Here is a 27,891-nt window from a genome sequence, read left to right on the forward strand (position 1 = left end):
AAAAAAGGGGGCTGCTTTCCTGTTTTACTGCAGCATGTTTCCCCTTTTTAAATATCAAAGCTTCTTTTTGGGTTTTGTATTTTCCTAAAATCTGTAGGCAACACCGTCTTTGTTGGATCTTATTTTCTGATCTTTGTACTTGCTAAATTCTTTAGTATTTTATTTTTCTTTTGATTTGTTTAAATGTATCCAATTCTAAACCTACTTTCCTGTGATTATGTGTGCCCTATTGTCCTGTTAGAGGAAACGCCACCCGTCCTGTATACACACCAAAAGATGAAAGGATTTCTAAATAATTCATGCTGGTGGTATTTTACTCAGGAAGGGGCGGTTCTTTTTGTTTTCTTAAATATGAGAAGAATGTAATTCTATAAAAATGCACAGATGCAGTAATAATATCCTGATGTGCTTAGTTTATTTGTTTTTCTCTATAGATGAATAATTGTAAAACTTTTACATTTTATTTGGTTTTTGTGATGGACACAAGTACATTTTATTCTAAACAACCACTCCTGTTTTGGCATTTAGTAGTTCAGTTATACTGTATCACTTTTTGCTGTTTTACTTACTCCATCTGAAACCTGTAATGGTTTAAACTGAGGCTCACATGTTTAATCAGTTCTTTTCCTCATTATACTGAGGTTAAGTAAACCAAATAGCCTGTATCAATAGTTGTATCAGAAGTATGCATACACATTTCCTCTCTTAAACCTGAATATATTGCTGAATACTTTGACACTAACATTTTAGCTTTTTAAAAATCCTATCAAAGTTACAATACTTTTTTATATCCTGCATCTGACCATCAACTACTAAAAGCCAAACAACTTAATCCATAATGTTTTCTTAATGATAATCCCCCCCGCCCTGTTTCTTGTCTTGGTTTTCACGTTTGTTTCCCTCTTTCTCATACTCTGTACATCTGTAGGAAAATAACTGTTAAAACACAACACCAGATACTAATGATTTTATATATTAATGTTAGTATTTGTTTTTAAGATTATCAATAGATTCTATATCAATAGATACTGCGTATATCAATACCCTAATAGGCGACCTATGTTGGTACATTCAACTGCAAGCAAAATTATTTATAATTTCCCCCAATGGATGCAATAATTGATGAGTACTGACCTCAGTTTTGATTGCAGCATCTGTAAGTCAAAGTAAATCCCAATGTTATGGGAGGAACATAACTAAGTCATATTTAATTAGGGATTAATGCATTAGATATGTTCAAGGCCAAGGCTGCATAACGCATATCTACTACATATATCACTAAAATAGTCTCTCAGTACAATAAGCTTTCTTTATATAGGATTTCTTATCAAAGTGTTCCATAAGTTGCTTTACATTGACTCAAATCTTAGAACCATTATACGTATATAGAAGATATTAGCAAACTGTGTAAACATGTAAATTAAAAGGAAAAATGATGAGATGTAAATCATTTTTAAGTATAGCTCTGCCAGAAATGTTGGATGAGGGACTATTGCAATACCACTTATGAGTAGTAAGGGGATCCCAGAAATATGATTAATTTCTACAGTATAATATGATGAATTTAGTATATTCTTGTACTAAGCTGTATTATTATTATTAATGGTATTATTCAGTTGCAATAAAATTGTTTATTCTGAGAGGAAATTGGATTGCTTGATCTAAAAAGATAAAGCAAACTAGAATGTTAACTTTTGAAGAAGAATGGTCTTTCATTATTTTAATTTTATAAAAGGGAAAATTTATAATTTATATCAATTATTGCAGAAACTACAGTATTACTAGGATTTAGGGGCATAAGACCACAGCTCTTATAACTGCGGACTAGTATTTGCTTCAACTGGTTTCAACCTTTAGCTCTTCATAGATGAGATCAACTCCGAGACTGTGGCATGGAACTGAAAGGATTTTTACTTTTTTGTGGAACCATGATGGAATGAAGGAAAAATGGGAGTAAAAAAATATTTTTGCTGTTTTTTTTGTTTGTTTGTTTTTTTTACAGAAACTTCAGCTTCTACCAAACTACAGGAGATCATGGAGCAGGAGGAGGCTGCTGGGTCTGTAATTTCCTCAGCCTCTACTAATACTCAGGGGCAGAATAGCAGCCTTTCCGTGTCCCCAGAATCCTCAATCCACTCACCGTCTCCAGATGCTGTGAGTGGGAGTACATTGGAGGCTGGTGGGGAAGATCAGTGTCTTGATCTATCCTCAGATGGCAAGTACGAACTCTTCTGATGCTACATAAGGCAATGCTATTTTGTTTTTTTTTAAGGTTTACAGAAGTTTTAACTCCTCTTTTTTTTTTTTTTTTTTATCCAGAAGAGTGGACAGCTTTATAAATGATTGCACAGCAGAGGGTATTAAGAAAATTGATGGCTCAAACCCATTTGAACCCATTATCACTGGTAAGCACTTCCTCCATTTACAACAGGACCAGTCTTATAAAGAGATATTTAATGGCAACTCCTTAAGGTGTACTGAAGCTTTGAAATGAAATTCTGTCCTGTCAGAGCATCTTAACCTGTAAAAAAATCTCTTTGGAGTACTTTTATTTAGTAGGAGAAAATTGTTGAAATCTTTTCATAAGATAAATCTCCTGTGGCAAAGTTATATGTGCTCCAAACAAGCATTTCAATAAATGTAGCCAAATTTTAATCATTAAAGAGTTGCTAGAGACTTCTTTGGCAGTTTTAACACTTTCTGGTTATCGTGAGTATAAAATATAGCCCATGTTTTATGCCCACTGACAACTACCCTGATCTGGGGCTCATATGATGCCCACTGGGCATAGTAAACAGTATGGTATGTGAAGTGAAAAAACTCTCCAAAGCTCAGTTTGAAACACCTTTAGTAAAAAGTGTCTTCTTTGGTTCACCAGGAAAACAAGACAGCACCTATACACCAGTTTTTGTTAAGATTTATGCCAAAGCAGAGCCTTTTTTTGTTCTAATGTCACAAATGTGAATGAGTGGGGTTTACTTTGTATAAGTTAATCATATATCATATATTTCTGGAATTCTCTTACTAATCTACTGTAGTATTGCAATAGTCACTCATCCCCCATATCTGGCAGACCTATACTGTCCTACATCTTAACTTTCTGTTATTTTTTGTCCATTTCATATCATCTATTCTGATTTTCTTTACAGAAAGCACAGCCGTTCAGGCAGATGAGGTTTACCCACAGCCTGTTCCTGAAGAGACTAAAGTTAACAGTAGTGAAAGGGGCCCACTTCCGCCTGTGAAAAAGGATGCGGAAGTTCAGGCCTCCAGTGATGAACTTGCAGAACCCCCAAGAGAATTGCCAGATGGGTCGGCAAGTTCAGTGACCACCAATGAACCGTGTCCAGCAGGAGAAGAATCTCTACTGCAAACAGATTCTTTAGGACCCTCTGTCCCTGCACAGCAACATGTTGACAAAGTTTCCTTATCAGCAGATTTAGTCGCCTTAGGGTCTACAGAGAAAAAAGATATGGCCACTTCAACAGACGAGCTGCAACCCCCTAAGCCTGAACTTGCCTCAGTCAACACTTCATCACCCTCACCGAGCCAAGACTCAAAGCCAAGCACGGTGGCTCCAAAGAAAGCACCATCTATGCATGTAGCAGACCCTGAGTTAAAGCCAAAGCCTTCAAACGAACTCACGAGAGACTATATCCCTAAAGTCGGGATGACAACCTACACAATTGTGCCTCAAAAATCTCTTGAGAAACTCAGATACTTTGAAGTTGCACTGACACTGGAGGCGCCTCCAGAAGCACCGGGAGAGGAAGTTACCTCTGGTTCTCCTGGTTTGAAAGAGGACCAGGGACAGATGGAAGTCTTAAAAGAAAAAACTGAGCTAAATTGTAACCTACCCAGGGATGACTCACTGTCTAGTACAGTTAATACCAATACTACTACTCTTAGTACTACTACAATGCAACACACTGTAAATGGAGGCATACCTGAACCACCTCCTCTCCCACCACCTATGACTGCACAGAGCGCAGACAAGATCTCCTCCTCTGCTAATGATGTGCTCCAAGCAGGTTCACCAGCAGATGTTAAGGAGATAAAAATTCCACCCGCAACTAGACCTAAGCCTGCTTCTTTCCGCTTGGGACAGCACAAAAAAACACCTGGTTATTATGTAACTTCAGCTGCTGAGAAAAGTCTAAGTGCCAGTCCTGTCTCTGGCCCCAAGGAGACTCAAGGGTGTCCAGATAGAACAGCACTGCCTTCTCCTCCCCCTCCCCCTTTATCTCCGACACAGCTTCAAGAGGAGACGATAGAGGTCGCTGGTGTTCAACTAAGTCCCAAACAGGACAGCAAAAATGTGACCCCGATGCAAATCACAAGGCAAAGCAGTTTGCCATCCAGAGAGCCAGGTTCTAGGTTAAGCTTGGAAAAATTTAGGAGCTTTGCAGCTCCTAGACCTTTTTCCCCTTCACCATCCCGCTTTGCCCAGGCTGTGTCCTCAGCTGTGAAAAGAAGCCAATCTCTGTCCCACAGATCAAAATCGCCTCCCTCCTCAGTGCCATCGCCTGTTTCTCCAGTTACAAATCCCTCATCAGTCATCCAGTCAAAAGATTTATCTGAACTGAAGGTTGGTCCTGAAATGCCTTTAAAGCCCTTGAAATGTGCCTTTCAAATGTATTCACAGCACCTTCACTTTACATTTTGTCATCTAAACATTAATGATAATGGTTTATTAATTTGGTTTAATTTAATAAATCAACAGAATGTAGTGCATACTTGTAAAATGTAAAGAAATTAGTCTTAGAATGTTAATTAGAAATATGATATCTCAAAAAAAAAAAAAAAAAAAAAAGTGGTGAGCATTCGTATTTGGCTACATTTACCCTGAATCTAAGTTACACACTTTGCATTTACTGATTTGTGCCCTGGCTCTACAGGGCTTATTAAAAGTGCACTAAATCTCGTGGTTGTAATATAGCAATGCTATTTAATTTAAAGTGAGGTAAATACATGTGCAAGGTACTAGATTTACCAAGTTGAATTAAGTGATTATTGATCTACTGCACTAGTACAATTCTGATTGTTTTATTGTGCAAACTTAGCTTTAAAGAGCTCCATATTTTCTTTGTTAAATTCAATGTTTTCAAGATTTTTTATTTTGTATCCTATAGCTCTTTCATCTAGTAGAAATGTGATTTTATCTGACTCAGCCAGCCATTTAACATAACCTGCTTATTCTCTCCATCCAGCATGCTGAGGAGGATACTGAGAAGGCAAAAGAAACTGGACTGTAGTAGCAAAGTAATTCCTCTGACAGTTTATTCTTCCATGTAAGTATAATACAGTTCCAAATAATATCATATTTCTCACCAGAACACAAGCAATATCTTCTTGTTTTCTTTTAGAGGGAGCTCATCTTGCGGTCTTTTATTATTTTTTTTTCCTGGAGCCATCATCTCTGGTGTCAAAGAAGCTGTCCCCTGAGAAACCTTTCATGCTCTTTGCTGGGCTTCATAAAAAATTTGAGTTTTTTAAAGGATACTTTATCACATTCTTATACTTTTTGTTGGATTCTTTTATGTTACACATTTTATGCATTACTGCAAAGAACTGTGATCAGTGATGGTAAATAATAATCCTGTAAATTATTAGTGATTCCCAGAGCGGTAATATTATTGGATATATTAATTAAAAAAGTGGATTATCTAAATAGTACTGGATTGTAGGACAGATCAGGTCTGATTTTCAGTTGAATGTTTCCATATTTAAGTTTTAGAGTTTCCTTTAGAGTGGATGCAGAACAGCACTGATGTGTACACTTGTTCTTGTTTGGTGAGCGTTGCTATGATTAAAGCTTTTATCAAGCCACTTGTCTGTATTGTCATCTTTGCTTCCCTGCACAAGCTACTGAAATGAGATCCTGCAGAATAAAAGCACTCATTCACAACAGGTTAAACTGGATCCAGGTTTATGGGCCGAGAGCACGTTGCTTTAGAGTGAACCCAGCGTGTCAGTTCTCACTGCAACAATAAGAGGCATAGGATTTGAACTGAAACCTCACTAAAAGATGCTTGAAGGTAAAAGATTTAAATTTAAACTGATTTAAGAAATTAGCATGTGTTGCTATTCCTGGTGAAGTGTTAAGTTGTTGACTTTTAAAAGTTGTTATAAAGATATTTAACTTCTCTGGCAACTAATTAGTTTAAATGTCACATAAGGATTTAACCAGTTTTATACTGAGCTTCAGTAGTTTTTTTTGTTGTTTTATATCTTTGGGTATATTAGGCTTATCAACTTATTTTTAAACTTTTTGGCAGTGCAGTTTCAACTGGGTAACAGAAAGGTGCTGAGTTACGCAACAATTCTAAAAGAACGTGTGTAAACAATCCCAGCTTGTGTATCTTTAGGTGGGTCTGAAATATCTCTAATAAGCTTAAGAGAGTTTGGTCCAGCATAGAGAAAGCTCCCACAGACTTTTAGATAATAATGGGTACACCACTGAGTGATAGTGGCTTACATTTTCAAGCCAGGCTAGGGATGAGGAGGCTGCTCACCCAGTGTATTGGAAAATAAATTGTAACTGGTTTTTGAAGTAATATCCAGTATTGACAGTTTAAATTTAATGTGCAAAAGCTCTTAAAGCTACAGTGTGTAATAATTACAGGGATATACAGTCAGAAATGTAATATATTATACATAACTATGTTATTTATCATCATCTACGAGCTCAGCCTCTTAACCTTAATATTTGCGTTGCCTTAGAATTCGTTATTTATAATTACGTAGGAGCGGGTCTCGCAGCCATGGAGGCAGACATCTTTGCGCTACGGCAGCGCAGAGCCAACAAACTAGCGATTGCGAGATCGCCAAAACGTCACAACGATGTAGAAAAAATAACGGGTATATTTATTATCTTAAGTCTACATGAAATCTATACCCTACACAGACTAATGAAATACTATCTGTAAAATTATCTATGTAAACAAACCTTATCACTTGAGAAGGTAGGTGATGCGGAAGACATTTTGTCCCGTAATGCTCGCCGTACTGTCGGGGGGGAGAAGCGGTGGGGGGGAGATGTTCATGTTGCTGCAGTCTGCAGTCTGACCGCTAGATGTCGCTAAAAGTTACACACTGTAGCTTTAAATAAATACAGAGTGAAAGGATTACAATTAAAGGAATTTACCAAAAAGTATTACATTTAATGTAGTTTAAAGGGTTTATTATTTATTAGCTCCTTAAATCAGGGATTCTGTGCCTTTGGTCATCATCCAGATTTCATGACCATAAGTCAGGGTAGAAACATGGATTGATGAGTAAATTGAGAGCTTTTCCTTTTTGCTCAGCCCTATCTTCACATAAGCCGGTGCAACGCCCACATTATAGCAGCAGCCGCACAGATTCTTCAATCAATATTCTGCTCCATTCTCCCCTCACTTGTGAACAGGACCCAAATATATTTAAACTTCTCCAATGTGAAGGGGACAGGGCACCTTTTTCCGGTCGAGAACCATGGCCTCAGACTTGGAGGAGCTGATTCTCATCCTGGTCGCTTCATATTCTTCTACAAACTGCCCCATTGCATGCTGTATGCGTTGGCACGAGGGAGCCACGTCATCTTTAAAAGAGGGGATGAGATTCACTTGTCCCTGCAGTAGACTCCCTCCAGCCTTTTGCTGCACCTAAAAATCCTGTGTGTATATGCACTCTCCTGCACCCTAGCTTAAGCCTTCCGGGGGAGGCTAAGAATTGTGATCGCCCAATAGTTGGAACACACCCTGTGGTCACTCCTATGAAGGGCAACCAACGCACCCATCTGCCAATCCAGGGGCACAGTCTCTGACCTCCACGCAAACTTAAACAAGCATGTCAGCCACAACATCAAGAGCTCCGAGGTATTCAGGGCGGATCTTATTCATCCTTTAAGTCTTGCCACCGTGGAGTTTTTTTTACCACCTTGGTGACTTCAGCCGGGCAGATTAATTAATCGGACCCCAAACACCCCGTCTCTTCCTTCACCACAGAGGATCTGTCTGCTGGATTGAGGAGATCCATGAAGAATTCCTTCCACCATCCAACATGTCCTCTTTCAAAGTCAGCAGCTCCCCACTCCCACTGAAAACAGTTTTGGCAAATCATTGCTTTCCCCTTCGAACGCACCAGGGGATTTACCAGAATCCCTTTGAGGCCAACCGCTATCTAAATAGTACACCACTTGATACCTGCTTGCTCCCCCAGAAGTCCTTTAACCCAGCCAAGCTTGATAAGACTCCTTCTTTAGCTTAACAGTGTCCCTTACAGCCGGTGTCCACCACTGGGTTAGGGAAATCCGGCAATGGCTGCCACAGCTATGGGCAGCAACATCAACAATTGTGGAAGATAACATGGCCCACTCAGACTCCTTGTCTCCAGTCTCCCCTGCATCTGGGAGGTGCTCCTACGGAGAGGGAATTGAACAAGTCCCTAACCAAGGGTTCTACTGGATGTTCCAAGGAGAACCTCACAACTCGCTTGGGCATGCCAAGTCTGTCCATCATCTTCCTCTTCCAGCTTATCCAGCTCACCACCAGGTGGTGATTGGTGGACAGCTCCACCCCTTTCTCCACCTGAGTTTCCAAGACATGCGGCCAAAGGTCAGACGATACTACTATAAAATTGATCATCAATCTCCGGGCTAGTGTCCTGGTCCCTTAGCACCCCTGGATTATAAGATGGCCTGATAGTCAGTACTGCCTTTCGGCCAATATGCCGAAAGTGACCTTGCCCCTACTCGAAGGCGAGGGGACGTGAGCCTCTCATCCACCAGGGTAAAATCCAACACCAGATGGCTGAGCTGGGGGGAGACCAGTAGACCCACCCCCAAGGGCCAGTCCTATCTGTGGAGGTGAGCCCAACTATTTCTACCCAGTGTATCTCAACCTACCGCACAAGTTCATGCTCCTTTCCCACCAGTAATAAGACATACTATGTCTCAGTTTCAATGTCCACTGATCGAGTAGCCTTCGCCTTTTGACTGCTGCGCAATTCTCTCTGCACCAGTCGTCCATGATTCCCCCTGCAGGTGCTGGGCCCAGCTGGGTCTTTCGAGGAACAACCCCACCACCAGGCTGTGATATGTTATACTGGGAGACATAAAAATGCTTAATTTTTTAATGGCCCCAGCATCATTGGGTGCTTTTTGAACCATTCTGTCATCGCCGGGAGCCTTTTTTGCCTTGGGAGACCAATTTTTCCATTTTAAACTTCAGATAGTAAAAACCCTATTCCTTTTAACTATTTTTTTTTTCCATTCTTTTTTATTTTTGATTTGTAAAGGACCCTGAAAAGAAGGCTGTATAAATGTTTTAAATTAAGTCTTGTTTTCAGAATATTTCTGGAAATTCAACGACAGGCTTTGTTGCACAGATGAGTTCAATCTTTTTCTACAATGTTTTTCTTTTCGAAAAAACATATTTGTTCTCTTTTATGCTTTGATTTCCTTCATTGCTTTTAGCGTGTCATTTTTTATTGAACCAGTGTTGTAGGTTAGGCATTTGTTTAATGTAGAAAAGTAGTGCCCTAGTCTAGCTCTTTGCTGCAGCTTAGTCTAGATCTCCCCTAGTTAATGTCTGTTACACATTACCTTTCAGGACAATGTTCTAATCCTAACCATCCCCCATGTAGCGCTTGTCATGAGAGACATAACCTGGAATGGAACCAGTCTAATGAATCAGCTTTTCTTACCAATCACCGGTCTTCTGTAGCAGAGTAATTTTGAAGAGAATACCCTGTGCAAAGTTCATAGGAAAAGAAAAGTTAGATTCAAGCTTTTCTAGGCTAATTACCAACCCATCTGTTTAAAAAGTCTTTCTATCCATTTGCAAATGTATTTTAAATTAAAATAATCAAGAATAACAGAAACAAAACAAATTGTCAGATTATTTATAATCCTAATGCAAAAAAAGCAGTTTTGACAGTCAATGTGTTAAAAATATCTTTATTGTGGTAGATCACGTTTGAGTAGGAGGTATCGTTTTGCCCTGCTGGGCCAGCCCTGTGGGCAGCAGATGAGCCAGAGAAACTTGTGTGTGGGTGTGTGTGTGTGCTGCTTAACGGCAAGCAGAAGAGCCCTGCCAGACAGCCTGCTCCAACTGGCCACATAATCCAGTCCAACAGCTCGTCTCTCCTGTTTGCTTTAGGTGATGCCTTGGATTTAGCCAGTCCACACGGGTGCTATGAATAAGACACTGGATAAAATTCTCACTTCTGGAGGACTTGGACAGAGAGCAGAGATTTTTCAGAGTGACAAGGGTAATGTAAGTGTCTTCTCCAGCCCAGCAATCATATCTCTGGAAGATCCTTTACTCACAATAAATGCTCAGAGGAGCAAGACCAAGTTTTGCAAGGGGAACAGGTATGGCTCACTTTTACTTGCATAAACTGCAACTAGCATAAGTTTTCGTACAAAATGCATTATTATAAATACACCAAGCCGAAGTGTTTATGCAACACTTTTTATGACGCTTTCAGACCTGCATTCAAATAGCACAGTGTTTGCATTTAAAGGAGCCAGTAAAAGAGCCACATTGTTGTAGCAATATACTGAACACCAGTTGATTGAGTTTCAAGTTTGTAGATTAAAAGTAACCCGTCCTTCCGGTCATTGGCAAACTTGTTTCCAAAGGTAATATTGAGCTTATTTGTGAGTATTTAGTAAAAAAAAAAAAACCAAAACTGTCCTTTCTTTCTGTAACATACAAATCAACAGTCAGTACTTCCAAAAGTTAAAGCACTGTATGCTTCTATAAAGGTGTTGTCAGGGGCTGTTCATCGCGTTGTTATCTAAGGTTTGTTGGGGATTGACTGTGTCAACAGGTAGTTAGGTGCAGGAGGGGTAAATGCAAAGAGAACCAGGTTTGTCACCTCCTACATTCCTATTATCTCCAAAAACAGGAGCAGATTCAGAATTCCACTTTGTGGACTAAATTGAATGCAAAAACAGGAATAAATTCACTAAGTTTATCTGGTAACATCAGTTTCTCCATAACATTACTGAAAACCCAATCATAACATTTAATGGCATTTATATTTTTTTTTTTACTGCAAAAATGTGTATATACATTTTTTTGACTTTCAGCTACTAAGTTTTTAAAGACGAGTTTCAAGAAGTTGATATGTGCTTTAAAAAGAATGGAAAAGCCACTTTTATTGTTGGCTTTAAAATCTACGTATTTACCTTTTGAAACCTGTGCACCATTCAACCCAGGCCTATATAATGTATAATGATGGCCCAGTGTTATTTTCTGCTCTTACTTAGGATGTTTCATCCTCACTTGTATCACTTTTTTCTCCGATGATTATCCTTTAGGAATGTTAAAGAGGAAGAGGAGTCTTCAACTTTCCATATTCCAAACCCCTTTCCTGAAGTTCTGCCTCCTACTCTCACCCAGTCAGTCTCTGAGTGTTTAGTACCTTACATGAAAAGTAGTGCGACTCTGGTAAGTGTGTCATTTGCTTGATTAAACATTTTATAGAGAGACTTGTGTTGCTATGCAGCAAGGTTGTTTTCTTTCAATCTTAACCTGGAGGACATTCTGATAAGAAGCATGACAGCGTTGTTTGACTTGTGATTTTGTTTGACTTCAGGACACATGGATGGTTCAACTGGTTTTGCAAGTATGGAAATGAAGGGTAGAGAGAGATAAATGCTGTGTCAGGATGGTTAGACACTCTATATGGACTGTTTACATTGAGAGAGGGAACCTTTTTTTCCTACAAACAATATGAAAACCAACCAACTTGGCGAGATGCTATACAGTACCAACCCTACCCTGCAACTTTTAGGTGCATTGCTACTCCGACTTGGCTGAATCAAATGATTGATTCGATTCAGGCATTTGCATTCAAGTTTGGCAAATGCCTTGTAATGAACCACACATTTCATTCAGGTTTTTTGTAGAGGCTTTGTAAAAATGTGATTTACAGCATGGCAGCCTTTTGAATTTATTTGATTTATGATTTGCTTTGAGGGATGGGCAAAGTAAGCTTGGGGTTCACCCTTTTTCTTCTCAAACATTTATCCAGCATGTTTTTTTTTTTTGTTCTGTTAAAAAAATGGATGCTCCTTTAAAAACCTCAACACCTGGAGTTGGAGACCCCTGCTTGACAAGCTTTAATAGCTACAATAGTAGCCATTAAATGGCCCTTCCCAGTCAAAAGTCAGCCGAATGGCAGCCCACTTTCCTACACCTCCCAGTAAAATCCCCCCAACTTCCAGCCATGGGTCTTCTCCTGGGCCTGCATATTTTTTAACTCTTGTCTCCACCCTTTCACTGAATTAAAGGGTCTGACCAGGGGATACTGCTTTACTTCAGATCTTAATGTCCACAAATCATGACAGAAAAAATATTTTAGTATGAAAATTTATGTTTAAAAAGGAATTGTAGGGAACCAGCCAAGGGCCCATCAAGGAAAGTGGGGGAATTTTGAATGGCTACTACTGTATGCAAGTCCATGAATTTTTATGTATATTAAAGTGCCACGAGATACATATCAGCAGTGAACATAGTCCCTAAAATTGGTTAAATGCTACTAAGCCCTTTTTATTTGTTATTGCTTCAAAGCTTCTCCTGTTTGGAGTAACAGGTTTGAAGTATTTCTGTAGTGTAGGTTTCTTCCACACTACCTGTCTTATTTAAATCTCGAAAGTTTGGTGGGGTAGCAGCTAATGTTTTGGAAGTTTTAAAGACTATCAGCAGGATTTTCCTACAACAGTGGAGAATTATGTGTGGTGTATGCAAATTATTCCTCTTTGGTGCAATGCATTCCTTATTATTTTATATCTGGAATTTTTTCATGCTCTATAGGTGTGGGTTCTGGCCACTTAGAAGGCTCTCCTGGTTAATCTGATGAGTCTTCTGTTAGAAATGCTCCAATCCACAAACTGATTATGGCTGGATTAGAGTAAAAAGCTTTTTGCAATATCTGGTTGATGTGCCACCTTCGTATAGACAATAGGTTGGATCCAAACTACAAAGTATCCATCTGTGCTGAAAGGGAGAATTCAAGATTTTTTGTATAAATATTGACATATGTCAGTGATCTTTCTTTCTTTGCTTTTAGTAAATATTTAAATTATATTTGCTTTGTGTGCTATTTGTTAGTTATATCATAGTTTTACTTTATCATGTACCCTAATTTATTAAGCCATGCATTCTAAGTTCTTTGAACAGCTTTGTAAAGCTTTTTGTCCCACTTGTTGCGCCATACAAGGCATGTACTTAATACCTTGTGTTCCCATCTTCTATTTCTGTAGTTTCAGCATTTATATATGCAAACCTTGTGCAGTCTAGAAGGATAGGCTACAAGTGGCTTATAGTTCTGATCCTGTGTCTCAGTACTATTACACCTTTCTATTGCAATGGTTTATTGGTGGATCAAGTACTTGATTTTAGGGATCTTTTTATTAACTGGACCCACGTTTAGCCATTTAGCCTTTACTATAATGGACATCTTTTTACTTTTTTTGATTTAATTACAGCAAAATTCTTAGTGTGTCATTGTTTGACCAAAAATACTCCCATTGATAACATTACAGATAACTATTCTGAGGGCTGAACTGCCTTGTGTCTTTAGAGCCGATTGTAGAAAAGTGTCATATGACAAACAGCAAGGGAGGCAGCTTCCTTTGAACAAATTTGATATTTAAGAGCTGGTCTTAAAGATTATAAAAGTACGGTCATTCCACTTAAAATATTGAGCACATTTTGATGCGCTGCAGAGGTGTTGCATCTTGACCTAATGACTTTGGTAATTAAACAAAATTCAACAACTTGGACAGATATAGATAAATTATAATTAAAAAAATAGAATGAATAATTGGAGAAAATTAAGTATTTTGGTATTCTAAATATTTATGAGTCTGTTTCTACTGTGTATTGGCTTTGAACTCCAGTTCTATCTCCTATATATTTTTCTGCACAACAACTGGTTTGGTTTTACCAACCAGAATAAATCCTGGATGTGTGTCCTGATACTGTATGACACACTGTATATTTTTTTGTGGTGTCTATGTGTATTGTGGATTTTGTAGGTAAGGAAACTATATCAAGCATTTTCAAAAGGTGAAAAAACCCAAAGTGTTATACCTCTTGGAACCGATTTAGTGTTTTTTGACCTGCGACAGCATAAAAATACACAAAAATGAAAATATTTTTTAAAAACATGCATGCAACATCACACAGTTAAAAAACAATTTAAAAGCCATTCTGAAAAGAAAAAAAAAATTCAACCGTTTCTTAAAACAATGCAAAGATGGCCGGTTAGAACTCCACAGTCTGGGGCCCACTGATTTAAAGGATTTATCCTTACATCTCTTCATGGAATTATTATAAGACTTTGACCAGAGAATTTTAAAACTATGAGAAGGGGTGTATGGCTCTAAAAGGTCAAAGAAATATGCAGGATTTTGGTCTAATAATTTCTCTTGCAAGTATTTGTTACAAAGTACCTCTTAGAAGTCACTAAAACAATTTGTCAAGCAGAGCACTTTTCCATTTTTACTTGGCTTAAAATACCAGTAGGATTGAATGTAATCAACATAGATATGATCAGAAACATTAGAAAACTGTAAAATTAATTGATGTAGGGGAAAAACATAGTTAAAAATCCCTACATGTCACGCTATTGAAGCCTGACATGATCTGGTTTGCAAAAATCTTGCAAAAATTTGATCTTCAACAGGTTTGCATCTATTAACACAGGTGCAAAGCTGCTTGCCGATACCTAGAGGATCTTAACATACTGTAAGGTGCAAAGTAATTCAATTTAATATTTTTTAATGTTTACCTTAGTCAAAAGGCAAAGCATATTCTACTGTCCAAAACATGCAAATTTATAAGTGGAGGGTGAGCAAATAAACACCCACAAAGTGATTGAAAAAACTTGAAACTGATTGTAGGATTATTTTTTCAATTTTATTTAATCTAGTATGTTTGAAAATCAGCTACAAATACATGCAAAACTTTCTGACAGACCATGGAGAGAGAGTTTGTATGCATGTAACAATATTAGGACTGTCAGAATTACCGATAGTGGAATAATATCTGAAAAAAAAAAAAAAGATGGGTTTTACCCAAAAAGAAGAACACTGTGATTAAACTAAAATATTATAGCATTTTTAGTAAAAAGAAAAACATTTTATTTTATTTTTTTAGATTTTTAGGGGTTTGTATTGGGTTTCTGTGGGATATGGTGAAACGTTTTTACAGATCCAGTAAATCCAGCTGTTTAGGGCATATTCTTTCTATAATTCCGACAGTCAGTGGCTCCTTCCTTGAAGGGAAGTGGGGGACGGAGGGTGACAAAGGGGTGTCAATGAAAGGACAAAAGACATGTTTTATTTTTTATATCTTGGTATTTTATATTTAACTTTTTATTTTTATCTAACTTTTGTTTGTAGCTCCTTGTGATACATATGAACACAGTATTTAGTATTCAGTGTTTATTTTCCTTAAAATAATTATCATTATTAATTCTGACTGTTGACTCAGAACTTCATCTTTCTTTTAAAGCCGCTCTCAAACTGACAGTAGCACATGTACAGTAATCTCCTCTTATTAATTGGGAGGAACTGAACTTGTTTGCATACCTTAATATTTTTGTGAGCAAAATTTAGAGATTATCTGAAACATGCCCACTTATTGAACGCAAAAATGTATTTATTCTTGGTCAGTACAATTAAGAGCTTCATATTTGGAATCTTTGAAGATCAGGTCCCGTGTTCAGCCAGAAAGATAGGAGTTACACCATTGATAGCCACCCTTGAGAGACCTATTGCATCTCTCAGCATGTTAGCAAGAATACCGTGATCTACAGTGTCAAAAGCAGATCTAAAGTCCAGGAGAACCATTAACATGGGTGAAAATTGTTACTAAGAAATTTGAATAAGACTTACATCTGAACTGACTGTTTATGGAAAGCTTTCCAGGTTTATGTCTATTTGTCTATGTGTATTTGTTTCTCCTTAAAGTTTCCAAATGAATTGGAAATGAATCTGTCCAATAAGTGCTTAGTACCAGTAAACTTAAGTTGACAAGTTAACCCCTTAATTTAAAATAATATTCTGAAATGTTTAGTAAAATGTTTATTTGAGTATTATTAGTTTTTCATGTATTTATACCTTTTTAAATTGATTTTACTTGAATATAAGTTCAGAATTTATATCCATTTAAGCCCATCAGGAAATTATGTAAACACATGCTCTCAACTGTGTATGATTTACAATGAGCATGTATTTAAAAGGGTATTTGTTCCTCTAAAACAGGAGTGTCAGACTAATTTCTATATCAGGCCACTTTGGCATCATCATGTCTTTAAAAGGGCTGTTTACAGCTCTATAAAATAAACATTTGTTTTCATTATTGTATTTACATAGAGCAGAGTGCTCCTGTGTTCTAATTTCACTCCCAATTTTAGCCACTTCATACACTTTAGAATAACATATGCCTCTACTATATGACATCATGTGCCATTTTGGACTCTTGAGGGCCAGATAAATTGATCCGATTGGCCTGATTTAGCCCCTGGTACTTGAGTTTGACACATGTGCTCTACATTTAGTACAAAGCGAATCTGAAATTGTCAGTGAAGAGGGGTAAAACCATCCACTTCTTTTTAAGCAGGTTGCGTCCTCTGTGTTGTGCTGAGGCCTAGGATGGACAGGCCCTCATTTATTTTTCTTAGTTGCATTCTCTGTGAAAACAAAGGGACAGTATTTGTGTGAACAGCTGTTTTTGTTTTGTGAATTCTGTGGCGTAGGGTTGTGACCTCCTTTCAGGAGCTCTAAAGAAACCCATGACATCATTTTTCCGAATGTGCAGCGCTTGTCCCTCACCCACAATCTGATCCTTTCTACAGTGGGAAATTGCCAACTGGTCCTCCTCGAGTGTCTTGGGGGTTGTGGGTTCAGTTATAATTGCTTAAAGTTAAGTCATTCTATTTATATAGTAGTGGCCAACTATCTAAAAACAATCAAATACAAGAATAGAAATGTATAAATGGGTAATACATGTAACAAATACAAGATGAGATAAAGATAAAAGGTAGAGCAAACATTTTCTAAGAAGACTTAAAAAAATCTATGTATTATTTTTCAATCTAGATAGAAATCATAGAATGGTAAGAGCAAAATACATATGGGCAAGTAGTTGGTGTTCATAATTTGGGCTTTGCCATAATTGAAGCATAATTACATTTAACCTCAAATGGATGGTTGTAATAAAAGGAGGAGCTGGATGCCTGAGTTGGTTTAACACAGAAATGACATAATTATTTCCCATCTTGCTACTGTATGCTGACATAAATAATCAGAGCTTGGGTATGATACTGCACCTCTCACTAAATCAAGTATACATAAATCTATNTATTCTTCACTAAATCAAGTATACATAAATCTATGAATTGAGCTTTTTCATACATAATATCAAATACTGTATCTTATTTGAATACTACTTAACTCCTGTGTTTTTTTTCTTTTTCTTTTTGGCAGTCTACATGGATATGGAGATCATGGTCATTAAGTTTGGGAGGCCCATAGTTAAGTTAAACTGGTCTTCTACACTGCTGTTCCTGACAAAAACTTTAAGTGGAGAAAATGTTTTTAAGTGAGAAAACAGTGATCAATGACTGGTTACAAATGTTTATTTTTTACACTGGAAATATAAAACAAGTTCTTCAATAACTAGTTAAGAAAAATCTTGTTTTAAAAAAAACCCTCTACTTTAATATGGTTATAACTCCAACCCTGTTTGAACTCTATTTTTACTTTTAAACATCTCATTACGGGTGAAGTCAGATCAAACAGGGCCCTGGCATTTTGGACAATTCAGGCCCACCACCTTTATAACTTGCACCTTTTTGGGACATTTCTCATCTATAATCTGCAAACCAATAGCTGCAAATCCTGAATCATTTGATTAATTCTCAATTTATATTATTCTTTGTATATGGCTGATCATTTTTTAAATGTTTGTGAAATCTATTGATTTACAATAAGTGCAGTCTTTCTATTTTAATAGTAGAAATTTACAACGGAGGTTAACTCTGGGAAGAAAAAAAAGGGTAATAAAAATAAAATAAATCTGCTTTAAAATCTAGTAAAGTATCTTATAGAATACCCATACATCAGGCTTACACCACCAGATACTCTCACAAAGAGTGTAACAGGGTTTTAAAGTTTAATTTGTTAACCTATTTGGATGCATAATCATACCTCTAGTACATTGCACCTACAAACGTGTGTGTGGGTGGGTGTGTAGGTGTGTGTGTGTGTGTGTGTGTGTGTGTGGGGGGGTGTCTGGGGGGTCTGACTGAAGTGGCAACGGTCAAGGACAATGTGTCTGGAGGTAACTTTGTTATGGGAGCTGTGGAGACTCTGTTATCGCTCTGGCTCCATTAATTCCAATTCATTTTAGCTGTGTGATAACTAGCAGCGTCTACATGTCTGTGCTCTCACAAATCAGTATGCTGTGTTTCCAGATAAAGATTGAAGTCTGCTGTGGGAGGCTTCCTTTCCCCGTCTGTTCTCATGAATTCAGTAAGAGCACAATTGTGCTCCTTATTCTACTCTGGTAACATAGTCATTGGCATGTTTTAATTAACAAACACAAGTGAAAAAGGGAAACATGCAGGATTCTTATTTTCTGTTACATTGAAATTAAGGGATTTGTTTGTTTTGTTTCTGTGTGAAAACAAAGATATAACTTACAGACTGAAGTAAAATATTCACAACCAGACAACTTTCCCACCACTTGGTTCTATATCTAACATAAGTCTTTTTTTATATTTTGTCAATTTTCATCTACAAGCCTCAATGTAATGTGTTGAGATTGTATTGTTTAGACCAAAATGATTTGAAAAATTAGTTTTTACATATTTTACAAATAATAAAAAAATCCAAAAGAATTACTTGTGTGCAACCACCCTTACCCTGATTGTGTTGTATAAAATACAGAGAAACCAATTTCTTAAGAAGTCAGCTAATTAGCAAATATGTTTCTTTGTTTAGTTTGAGAACATTTAAAAGAACAAAAAACTGCTTTATGACCACCAAAAGGTGAACAGAACAGGAGCAGGATGTGGTAAAGCCTAAAGAAACATGATGGAGGCAGCATCAAGCAGTAGGCATAGTGGGGGCTGGGATGCTGAATAAAGCTAAGAAAAAGACGTGTGAAGCTGTATAATAAGGCCAACCTTGTTACGGTAGCCTGACGTAGTCCTACTCAATTCTAGTCAGAATATGAGTCTGATACTGCTCCATAGAGCTGTGATTATGGGGCGTGTTTTGAACAAACCAGGAAAAAAAATGCCTCTGCACTCAATTGGACAGACATACAACCAATAAGAGCAACGGAGTGCGTGACGTATGTTAAGCAACGCATAGTTGTTGTCAACAAAAATCAAAGCGTGCAGTTGCACGCCTAGAATAAGAAGATGAGCCTTGATCGTGTTTCTCTGTTCCTCTTTTAAAATTAAATTGCTGTAGATATCTTCTAGAACAGACCTAATAGCAGAATCTACTCACCTCAACTCTCCGGCGGCAGCCATTGTTGTTGTCACCCAAGCGCGCTTTGGTCAAGTGGTTGATTACGTTACTGTTGATCATCTTTCCATCATAGTATAAAGCCCGCCCTGACAATTTGATTGGATCGCCTGACAGTGGGCGATAATACTCGCGCTACTATGGAGCAGAGCCAGACCGAACTTCCCAACCTCAAACCTTGTCGGCGGGACTAAGTTCGGAATGGCACCCAGGCTATTGTTACGGTATATGCTGCAAAAAACTGGACACTGGGGAGGAAATTCCACTTCAAGCAGAGCAATGAACACAAAAATACTTCAGGAACTGCAATTAAAAAGGAATTTTCATGTATTTGAATGGCCATGACAAACTTTAGGCGTAAAGCCCCTGTCACACCTTCACGATTTAGCCAGCGTATGCCTGATGTATGGAAAATCTGGTAAAAATACTGGCATAGATTGGATAAGTTATAGGTATCTTTTTTATAAGTTATGAGCAAGCTGAAGTACGCTGAAACACGCTGGCACATGTCGATATACGGCAAGATCGGCAAGAAATTTTGAACATGCTCAACATATCCTGAATTGTGCCAGAGTTTTCCATACGTGGGGCATAAGTTACAGATTATTTATCTGATCGTTGACATACGTTAAATATAAGTTATTCATAAGATGTTGTGTCTAGTTTATCCAAAACCTATAAGTAACTTGTGCGTAACTTATGCATAACTTATCTCCTTATCAACATATCTAACATGATCCAGACGACCACTGAATGCGTTTCTGACTTACACCTAATGTATAATGTCGTATTGGCAGGGTTTGGGAAAATAAGGGGTTTCACAGGAGGAAACAGTCAGTTCTCCTCCAAACTTCATCCCCATCATAGGGTGAGCTTGAAGGTGAGTGTGATGGATCCTCACTGCGTTCATGCCCCCGACCAACACACTTCCTAGCAGACATGACGCTGAATCTGCTGCGACAGCAAACCTTCTTTCTTTTTTCTTTTTTTTTGGCGGGAAGTAAACAGCAGCTAGTTTAATACCGCAATCAAAGACATCATTTTATGCAGGCCGGGCGCGTCTGTGCGCATTGCTGCCCCCCTCAGGATACTGGCTTGTGCATCATTTCATGGGCATTTTGCTGCTGTGTGTTATGAATAAGTTAGTCTGTCGTTGGACATACGCTCTGGACCCTTTATGAATACTCTTTGTATACGCCCAAAATTGAAAAATACATAGAAAGTACAGCGTATGCCAGCATTTTAGAAGATTCTAGGATGTCAGGCATACATTGGCTAAATCGCCTAAGGGTGACAGGGCCCTAAGTTGGAGATAATAAAAAACTGATTTGCATAATACAAATAGACACATTTCAGCCAGTGTTTATGTGTAATTCTAGTAGAAACACACCTCTAAAGACTTGTAATTTCTGCTGAAAGTCTTTTTTTTGTCCCGACACAATCGAGTATAAGCTTTTAGATTGTAATTTGTATAAAAATTTGTTCACCATATACGGTTTTAATCTCACTGCATGTGTTGGTCTTTACATTAAAGGTTAAAAAGGGTTCCTTGGTTAAAAAGTTCCAGAGGTACAAAAACTTCAAAAAGTCATTTTGAACAGGCACAGTTAAGAATGGAGGGGCTTTTTGGTAACATCTGTTCCAACGGCAGCATAGATTGTAATAACAATCTAAAAATAGATATGTGGTGTCTAGCACCAAAGTCAGCAAAATCCTCTCATATACATTTCAGCCCTTTATGCTTGCCTCAGGTCCAGTAGGTTGAGCAACACAAAATCATACTCAGGCTGACTGTCTTTATTCTGACAAAAAAGAAAACCGAGCTAATGCTTAGGGTCCATTAACCTCTGTCCCACAGTCACAGACAGCAAGGTAAAAAAAGGGGACAACTGTCTGGTTGTGCACTGGTATAGGTCAATTTACATCATTAATTCAAATAACCTTTCTTTTCTTTGACATAAATAAACAGATCTTTTAGTAAAGAAAAAAAATTCAGGAAATGTTTCTTTGTGTCAAAAGTGCAAAAAATATTTGACAAAAGTAAATTTTTCTTAAGGATGATCCAATAGCTCCTGGCCCTATAAACTGAATAAAATACAACCCAATGGCTTCCAATGAACATTTGCCAGAACGCATAGTTTTAAAACAGTTAACAGAAATTAAAGCTCCAGTGTGTATTTATTACAGGGATTTATGACAGGAATGTAATATATTATCCATATGTATGTCATTTATTATCAAATATGAACTGAAAGTCTCAATCTTATGTATGTGTTGACTTAGATATTGCTTTTCATAATAACATAAGAAGAGTCAGACATTTATAGAGGCAGATATCTATGGAGCCAGCTGACAAACAAGTGACTGTAGAGGTCACCATTATGCTCAAATGTGACTGCAGCAAGTTAATTCAATTCAATTCAATTCAGTTTATTTATATAGCGCCAAATTCACAACACATGTCATCTCAAGGCACTTTATAGTTCAACCAGATCATACAGTCAAATTGATACAAAGTTTTCTATCTAAGGAAAACCAGTTGATTGCATTGACTCATTGACTCAAATACAATCCCTCACACTAAGCATGCTTGTAGCGACAGTGGAGAGGAAAAACTCCCTTTTAACAGGAAGAAACCTCCAGCAGAACCAGACTCAGTGTGAAGCAGAGATACAAAAAGCAGCTGTAAAACGCGGCCCCGTCCAGGAAACACGCAGCCAGGCAGACAAGCTCCAAGGCAGCTCCCATGCCAGAGGACGAAGAGAGCACATCCACTCAGTCACGGTCAGAGAAACAGGACCACATAAGTTAGGCCTATATAAAATCTATATCCTTTACAGACTAGTAAAACACTATTTATAAAATGATTACTGTAAATAAACATTGTCATCATTTGACAATTTAGGATAGGTAATGCGGGGATTCCAGAAGCCATATTGTACCATGACGGCCTCTGTGTTGTTGGAGGGAGGATACAGTGGGGGCAGTGCTTCATGACGCGCAGTTCAACTAGTAGATGGCACTACACACTCTAGCTTTAAATTACACCCAATTTAGATATACATTACAAATGCTTAAGCTTGACAACAAATACAAAAGGTGACAAAATTAAACATGAATCTCTTTGTCAGATTTGATTTGAAATATAATTTTAAATATACTTATTGCAAAGACAACACAGATCTGATTTTGATGCACACCACAGTTATAAATGGCACCTACCATCTGTCAAGGGTAACTAATAATATATATAACTTGTATAACAAACACAGCTAGGAACATAATAACTTGCTGATCAAAATTTCTTTCAGGATTAAATAAGCAAATTTTGACAACTTGTGATAATGTATTTTGAAGAAATGTATTTTTTTTTTTATAAACTACCATTATTTAAATGAAATAATGTCTAATGTTTAAAGCAATCCCTGTTCTTGTAACATTACGCTACATATCAGATCTGTTCACCATGAGAATTTTTTTTTTTCCACTATTCTGTTTGTATGAGTTCCCTTTTTCTAAAGAGAGGAAAGGAAAAAAGATGTAACTTTTGCAAGGTCAAAGGAGGAGTTTCTGTTGTGGGGAGGGAAAACAGTTTAGTTTCTCACACTTGGAGGGAGCTTGCTATGGGGTTTTCTTAGGGAAAAGGAGGATTAATGTCAAGAAAACATTTAGCATTATTTACAACTAATAAAATCACAGCTTTAAGTCCCACTAGCCTTCAAATACTGAATGGATTGGGTATTTATCTTCTCCTCCGTTTGGCGTGAAAGGCATGAAGCATGAATTTCCATGCAAGAAGAGTAACTTTGCCTGCCATCACACCTCTGTGTCTACATCAGCGGGTAGGTAATCAAGCATGGATTTCCAGTTTTCTTAGATATTGCCGGTTTTTCTGAAATGCTAACGTCAGTTTCTGCTCTGGATTTAGATTTCATTTCAAAAAGGGCTAGATGAGGTCCATCTTAAGCACCTTTCAAGGAATGATTTAGTTTTGGATCTACTTATGATTTTTGTATACATCTATCCAGTAACTTTGTTTTATCTCACCTTTACGCGTTTCCAGTTTCTCTGTTTTCTAGAGGTATTTTTACATATAACTCTGTCTATTGCTTTATATATAACTCTGTCTGCTGAAAGTTATCTTGGATGTTGTAGCAAATAATGATTTTTAGGGTTCTGGTTAAGAAATGTAATGCCTGTTTTTTACTCCTGCCTTGTAAAAGCTGTTTAATTTCCCTTTTGACATTAAGCATTACTACTAAGGATTCTCCTAAATTGATACAAAAAACTCAGCTTTTATCCACCCGACGAAACTCTTAATTCCCTCCAGCAGCAACTTTGATGTGCAAAGCTATACCTAACCGGGCTCCATAATTGCTACATGATGACCTTTTTCAATTATTTATCAGCCAATCTATGTTATTATATCTTTCTAGCTATTGCTTTCCACTACCTTGTAGTAGAGATGGTAGGTTTGCTACCATAGGCTGAGCTGGCAATACAACTGTCTATGGTCATTATAAGCAGCAGCTGGTTGTGAAGCCCTGCAGGAATCTGAAACCATAATTTTTTCCAGTGTTCTAACATGACTGGGAAGAAGTGTGGGGGATAATTCTGATAGTTGTCTAAGTCCAGGCTGGAGGCCAGCTCCTCACCTTCTCACCATGAAGTGACAAAACCACAGCTGCGAGAGCGTGCTTCAAGGTTCAACCTTAGGAGGCTAATTGGCAAAATGGCACACACTGTACTGCCCTTGAGATAAGAATGTCTAATGGAGGAGTTTGTATTCAATGAGACTATATTTAGTGCCATGTGGTAAGTATCTCACTATACAGTACTCTGACTTGTCGGGCTGACTTTACAGCAGGTAATGTAGCAATGCTTTGCACCATGTTTCACCCATCAGCTTGGCCAGACGTTTTGTCAGATCATCAGATTAGATCACTGGTTCTTCTGGGTTTCTATTTTTGTTTTGTATTTTAACTGTGGGTTGTTAAGGCTTATAGGTATTCAAATTAGAAAATTACCATGACTTATCTTGGCTTACAATGTACTTATAAACAATTTAAGATGGATGTAGCCTCTCTTTACTTAAATGTTAAATATTTTCTGAAATGTTCAGGCTCAAAAGTGTTGGAGATGGATATAAGATACAATTCCCTTCACTTTGAGTCATTTCTATGAAGTCATATTACAGAATATATTTGTTAAATTTAAAGAAAAAAATATGTTTTTGTCAGTTTTAAAACCTTACACAAGCATTCAAACAGCTTTTCCACATTTTGTCACATAACTAACATTTCAGACCACAATTTTTAAAGAATTTACTGTATTAAATTACCACTTGATAGTAAGGAAATTGCAAAGTGGAAGGACAATTATGCATGTTTAGATTATTTATCTAATAAACTTCAGTTTGAGGTGAGGACATATTTTTTTCACAGCTACAAGACCTATGCTTTGCGTAATTAAAGACCGCCTTTGTTGTTGTTTTCCCCCATTCTTCCTTGAAAAATATATGTTTTAAGATTTTTGGTCTGGACTAGGCAGTTGTTACACATGAATATGCTTTTATGTAAATCATTTCTTTGTAGGTCTGATTGGTTTAGGTTTGTTGACCACATGGAAGTGAAGCCTCTTCTCCAGTTTGATCTTTTGCCACCTCTTACCATACTTTTTTTTTTAACAGCTGAATTTGTATTTGAAACAAATAACACACAGCTTAATGGTGTATTATAAACAAATCTCTATCAATCGAATTTAAGCTTCACGAAGAAGAAGTTTAAGAAGTATAAATACTTTTGCAGCCCACCATATTACTTACTGTACAATTATTTTGTGAACCATGGTTTTAAAATCGTTAATAGCAATTCATGTCATAATGCTTTATTATATTTAGTTCACATTAGTGGTGCATTTGTGATTCTTTATACAATGTCTGCTTAATATGTAAAAGGTCTTTGATAACCAGGGGACCTTTCCATCTGTAGCACTAGCTTTAGCTGGATTTGGCTGACTTGTTGTCTACTTTGTATGCTTGGACATGTAAATCTGTTGTAGTCTATCCACACTGGCATGACAAAGTATGAATGAAATCTTTGTTACTGCATCATGCTGACATAATTTAAACAGGATAATTGGACTATTTATTCAGCTCAAAGCTTTGCTTATCTTGGAATCTGTTCCTGAATGTCCGAATGAAAAGACTGACAACTATTAGGTTTTGCATGAAAAGGTCATGCTATTGTATGAAGAATCAATTCGATAACTTTTCAGATTTTCGAACCAGTTTGACCATCTCCTTTGCAAATGATCTTGAGTTTTTGAAGCATTTTAAAGAAAACCTACCACTGATTGGTAAGTTGTACCAGTGACTCTTGCTGCTCTTACTGGAGGAGAGAAGATGCAAGTGTGTGAGTCGGGTACCCTAATGATGCATGTGTCTGCAGCTGCAAAGTGCAATGCTACCAGGTTTTGTCATGCAGCTTGATAAAGTGGAAACACAAAGAGTGAGAAACTCTGTCCCTATTATGTTGTTAATCAAAGGGAGAAAAACTTTGCAATGGTGAGGACTCAGTTGGGCTCTACGGTTTCAAAGCTTACCCAGGCACTGCAACATTTTCTGCTCCAACATGTAGTAGATAAAAAATAGTTTCTCCATATTAGTGATAATTTTTTACATTCTCAATTATCATTTGCATGTTTTACTGTGCTTTATGAAACTAATATAAATTTGATGAGTTTTAAAACGTATTACATTTAATTCCAGACTCTAGTGCATTTAATAATTTCAGAACATCTCGTTTACATTTTTTGTTGGCCTGGTTGTGAAGAGTTGCCTGTTGCATGTTTGGAATTTTGTCTAAATAAAAATTATTTTTTTCAGGTCATTAAAGTTTATGATGAAAACAACACCAGCAAAGCTGTAGAAGTTCCCACTGATGTCACTGCCAGGGACATATGCCAGCTGTTTGTCCTGAAAACTCACTGCATTGATGACCACAGCTGGACGCTTATTGATCATCTGACCCAGCTGGGAATAGGTAAGATTTCTTTGATGTGTCTGGTATGCTCTGCTGTCTGTTTTTATTTAATATGGTGGGAACCAATTTTGTGTTTTTACTAATTAAAAAAATGTTGAGTGAAGGCAACTCCTTGTTGCAGATACAAATTTCTCTTGGAGGACGAACATATGAGATCTAAAAAAAAATACAATTAATCCATTATTTATTCTTTTTATGCTACCTTATTACTTAAAAAATTGCAATTACTTTGAAAAATTTTATTTTTTTTAAAACTCAAAACACCTGCTTGGGCTGATATACTGCAAATAGGTAGACCAATAATAATCTAGTAAAACAAGTGTGCTTTATTTAGAAACCTTAAAGGAAACATTGTGAGAGAAGAAGAGAAAAAAAATATTTTTCCAAATGTTAGGGATGTGCACCTTCAGGCACACATTAGCTTTTTAAATTATCTTTGATGATCTACAAGATCTGTGGTTGTTGCTCACATGTGGCTGTTAATATATATTTATTTTTATGTTTTTTATAAAAATATGCTACAATACTAAAGTACAGTCTGTTTTTCTTTGCACCAAGACTGCTCTCCAGCTGGATTATTTTATGCAGGTCTGAGCAGACATTTCCCCCCCTAAACAATATTACTCTACTCATGCTATTTCTCACAGTCCAAATATGTTTCATGCAAAAATAATCTCTCTTTATCTGTCATTATACAGATGCCTCCTTTGTGGCTACAATAGCCACAGAAAGTTTTGCATGTGGGTTTGTACCTGACTTTGAAACTTAATAATTTTAGATGCAAAGCCTACACCCTCAATCAGTACAAGGTTTGATAAACAACTTTGCAGGTGGTAAGTATTTTCTGTGCACATGCTCTGTCCATACATTTAAGCAGCTTAGTCATGGGCAAAAAATAAAAATGCATGTGCTACTAAGTGACTTGCACATGTAAATTTGATTGCACCTTATATTAAAATATGTACATAAAAAGATTGTCTTACAACTTTTGTAGTTCTTTTTAATTTATTAGAAAAAAAACACCTTGCCAAAAGTTAAAATTGCTGACACTAAATCAGAATTGTCTTCATTCAGTAGCTGTTTCCATACTGAAGAGTTTTGTTGTTGCTGGGTAACGATGACTATTGAACGTTAGTTTTTTGGTGAATCTCTAAAATAAAGACATTGATTAAAACATTATTTTCATATACAGTCATTTTTTATGTCAGAAACATGCTTTCTGATAAGGCCATACAAAGAAGTAAGGGGACGTATTAAACAATGTATTGAATTAATCTATCAACCTTTTGACCTTTATTTTTAAATAAC

General features: G+C 37.1%; 2 protein-coding genes across 9 annotated transcripts in view; both read left to right on the plus strand.

Annotated features, from left to right (window-relative positions):
• Positions 1-5,795, plus strand: part of cobll1 (cordon-bleu WH2 repeat protein like 1) — a 36,753-nt gene extending 30,958 nt beyond the window's left edge. For 2 of the 5 annotated variants that reach the window (XM_015370489.1, XM_015370490.1), the window contains 5 exons: positions 2,003-2,219; positions 2,320-2,405; positions 3,150-4,588; positions 5,211-5,291; positions 5,367-5,792. In XM_015370489.1, the coding sequence (XP_015225975.1) occupies positions 2,003-2,219; positions 2,320-2,405; positions 3,150-4,588; positions 5,211-5,255 (1,787 nt within the window). In that variant the 3' untranslated portion in view covers positions 5,256-5,291; positions 5,367-5,792. Of the gene's footprint in view, positions 1-2,002; positions 2,220-2,319; positions 2,406-3,149; positions 4,589-5,210; positions 5,292-5,366 lie in introns of all 5 variants that reach the window. The other 3 variants (XM_015370485.1, XM_015370488.1, XM_015370487.1) reach the window with 2 other exon arrangements.
• Positions 5,796-5,934: 139 nt separating this feature from the next.
• Positions 5,935-27,891, plus strand: part of grb14 (growth factor receptor bound protein 14) — a 34,712-nt gene continuing 12,755 nt past the window's right edge. The window contains exons 1-4 of one of the 4 annotated variants that reach the window (XM_015370491.1): positions 5,935-6,038; positions 10,140-10,354; positions 11,309-11,438; positions 26,427-26,583. In XM_015370491.1, coding sequence (XP_015225977.1) covers positions 10,176-10,354; positions 11,309-11,438; positions 26,427-26,583 — 466 coding nt within the window. In that variant the 5' untranslated portion in view covers positions 5,935-6,038; positions 10,140-10,175. Of the gene's footprint in view, positions 6,039-10,016; positions 10,355-11,308; positions 11,439-23,176; positions 23,383-26,426; positions 26,584-27,891 lie in introns of those variants that run through there. The other 3 variants (XM_015370492.1, XM_015370493.1, XM_015370494.1) reach the window with 3 other exon arrangements.

This window comes from Cyprinodon variegatus, unplaced genomic scaffold (assembly GCF_000732505.1).
Source record: "Cyprinodon variegatus isolate N-32 unplaced genomic scaffold, C_variegatus-1.0 Scaffold46, whole genome shotgun sequence".
Classification (NCBI taxonomy): Eukaryota; Metazoa; Chordata; class Actinopteri; order Cyprinodontiformes; family Cyprinodontidae; genus Cyprinodon; species Cyprinodon variegatus.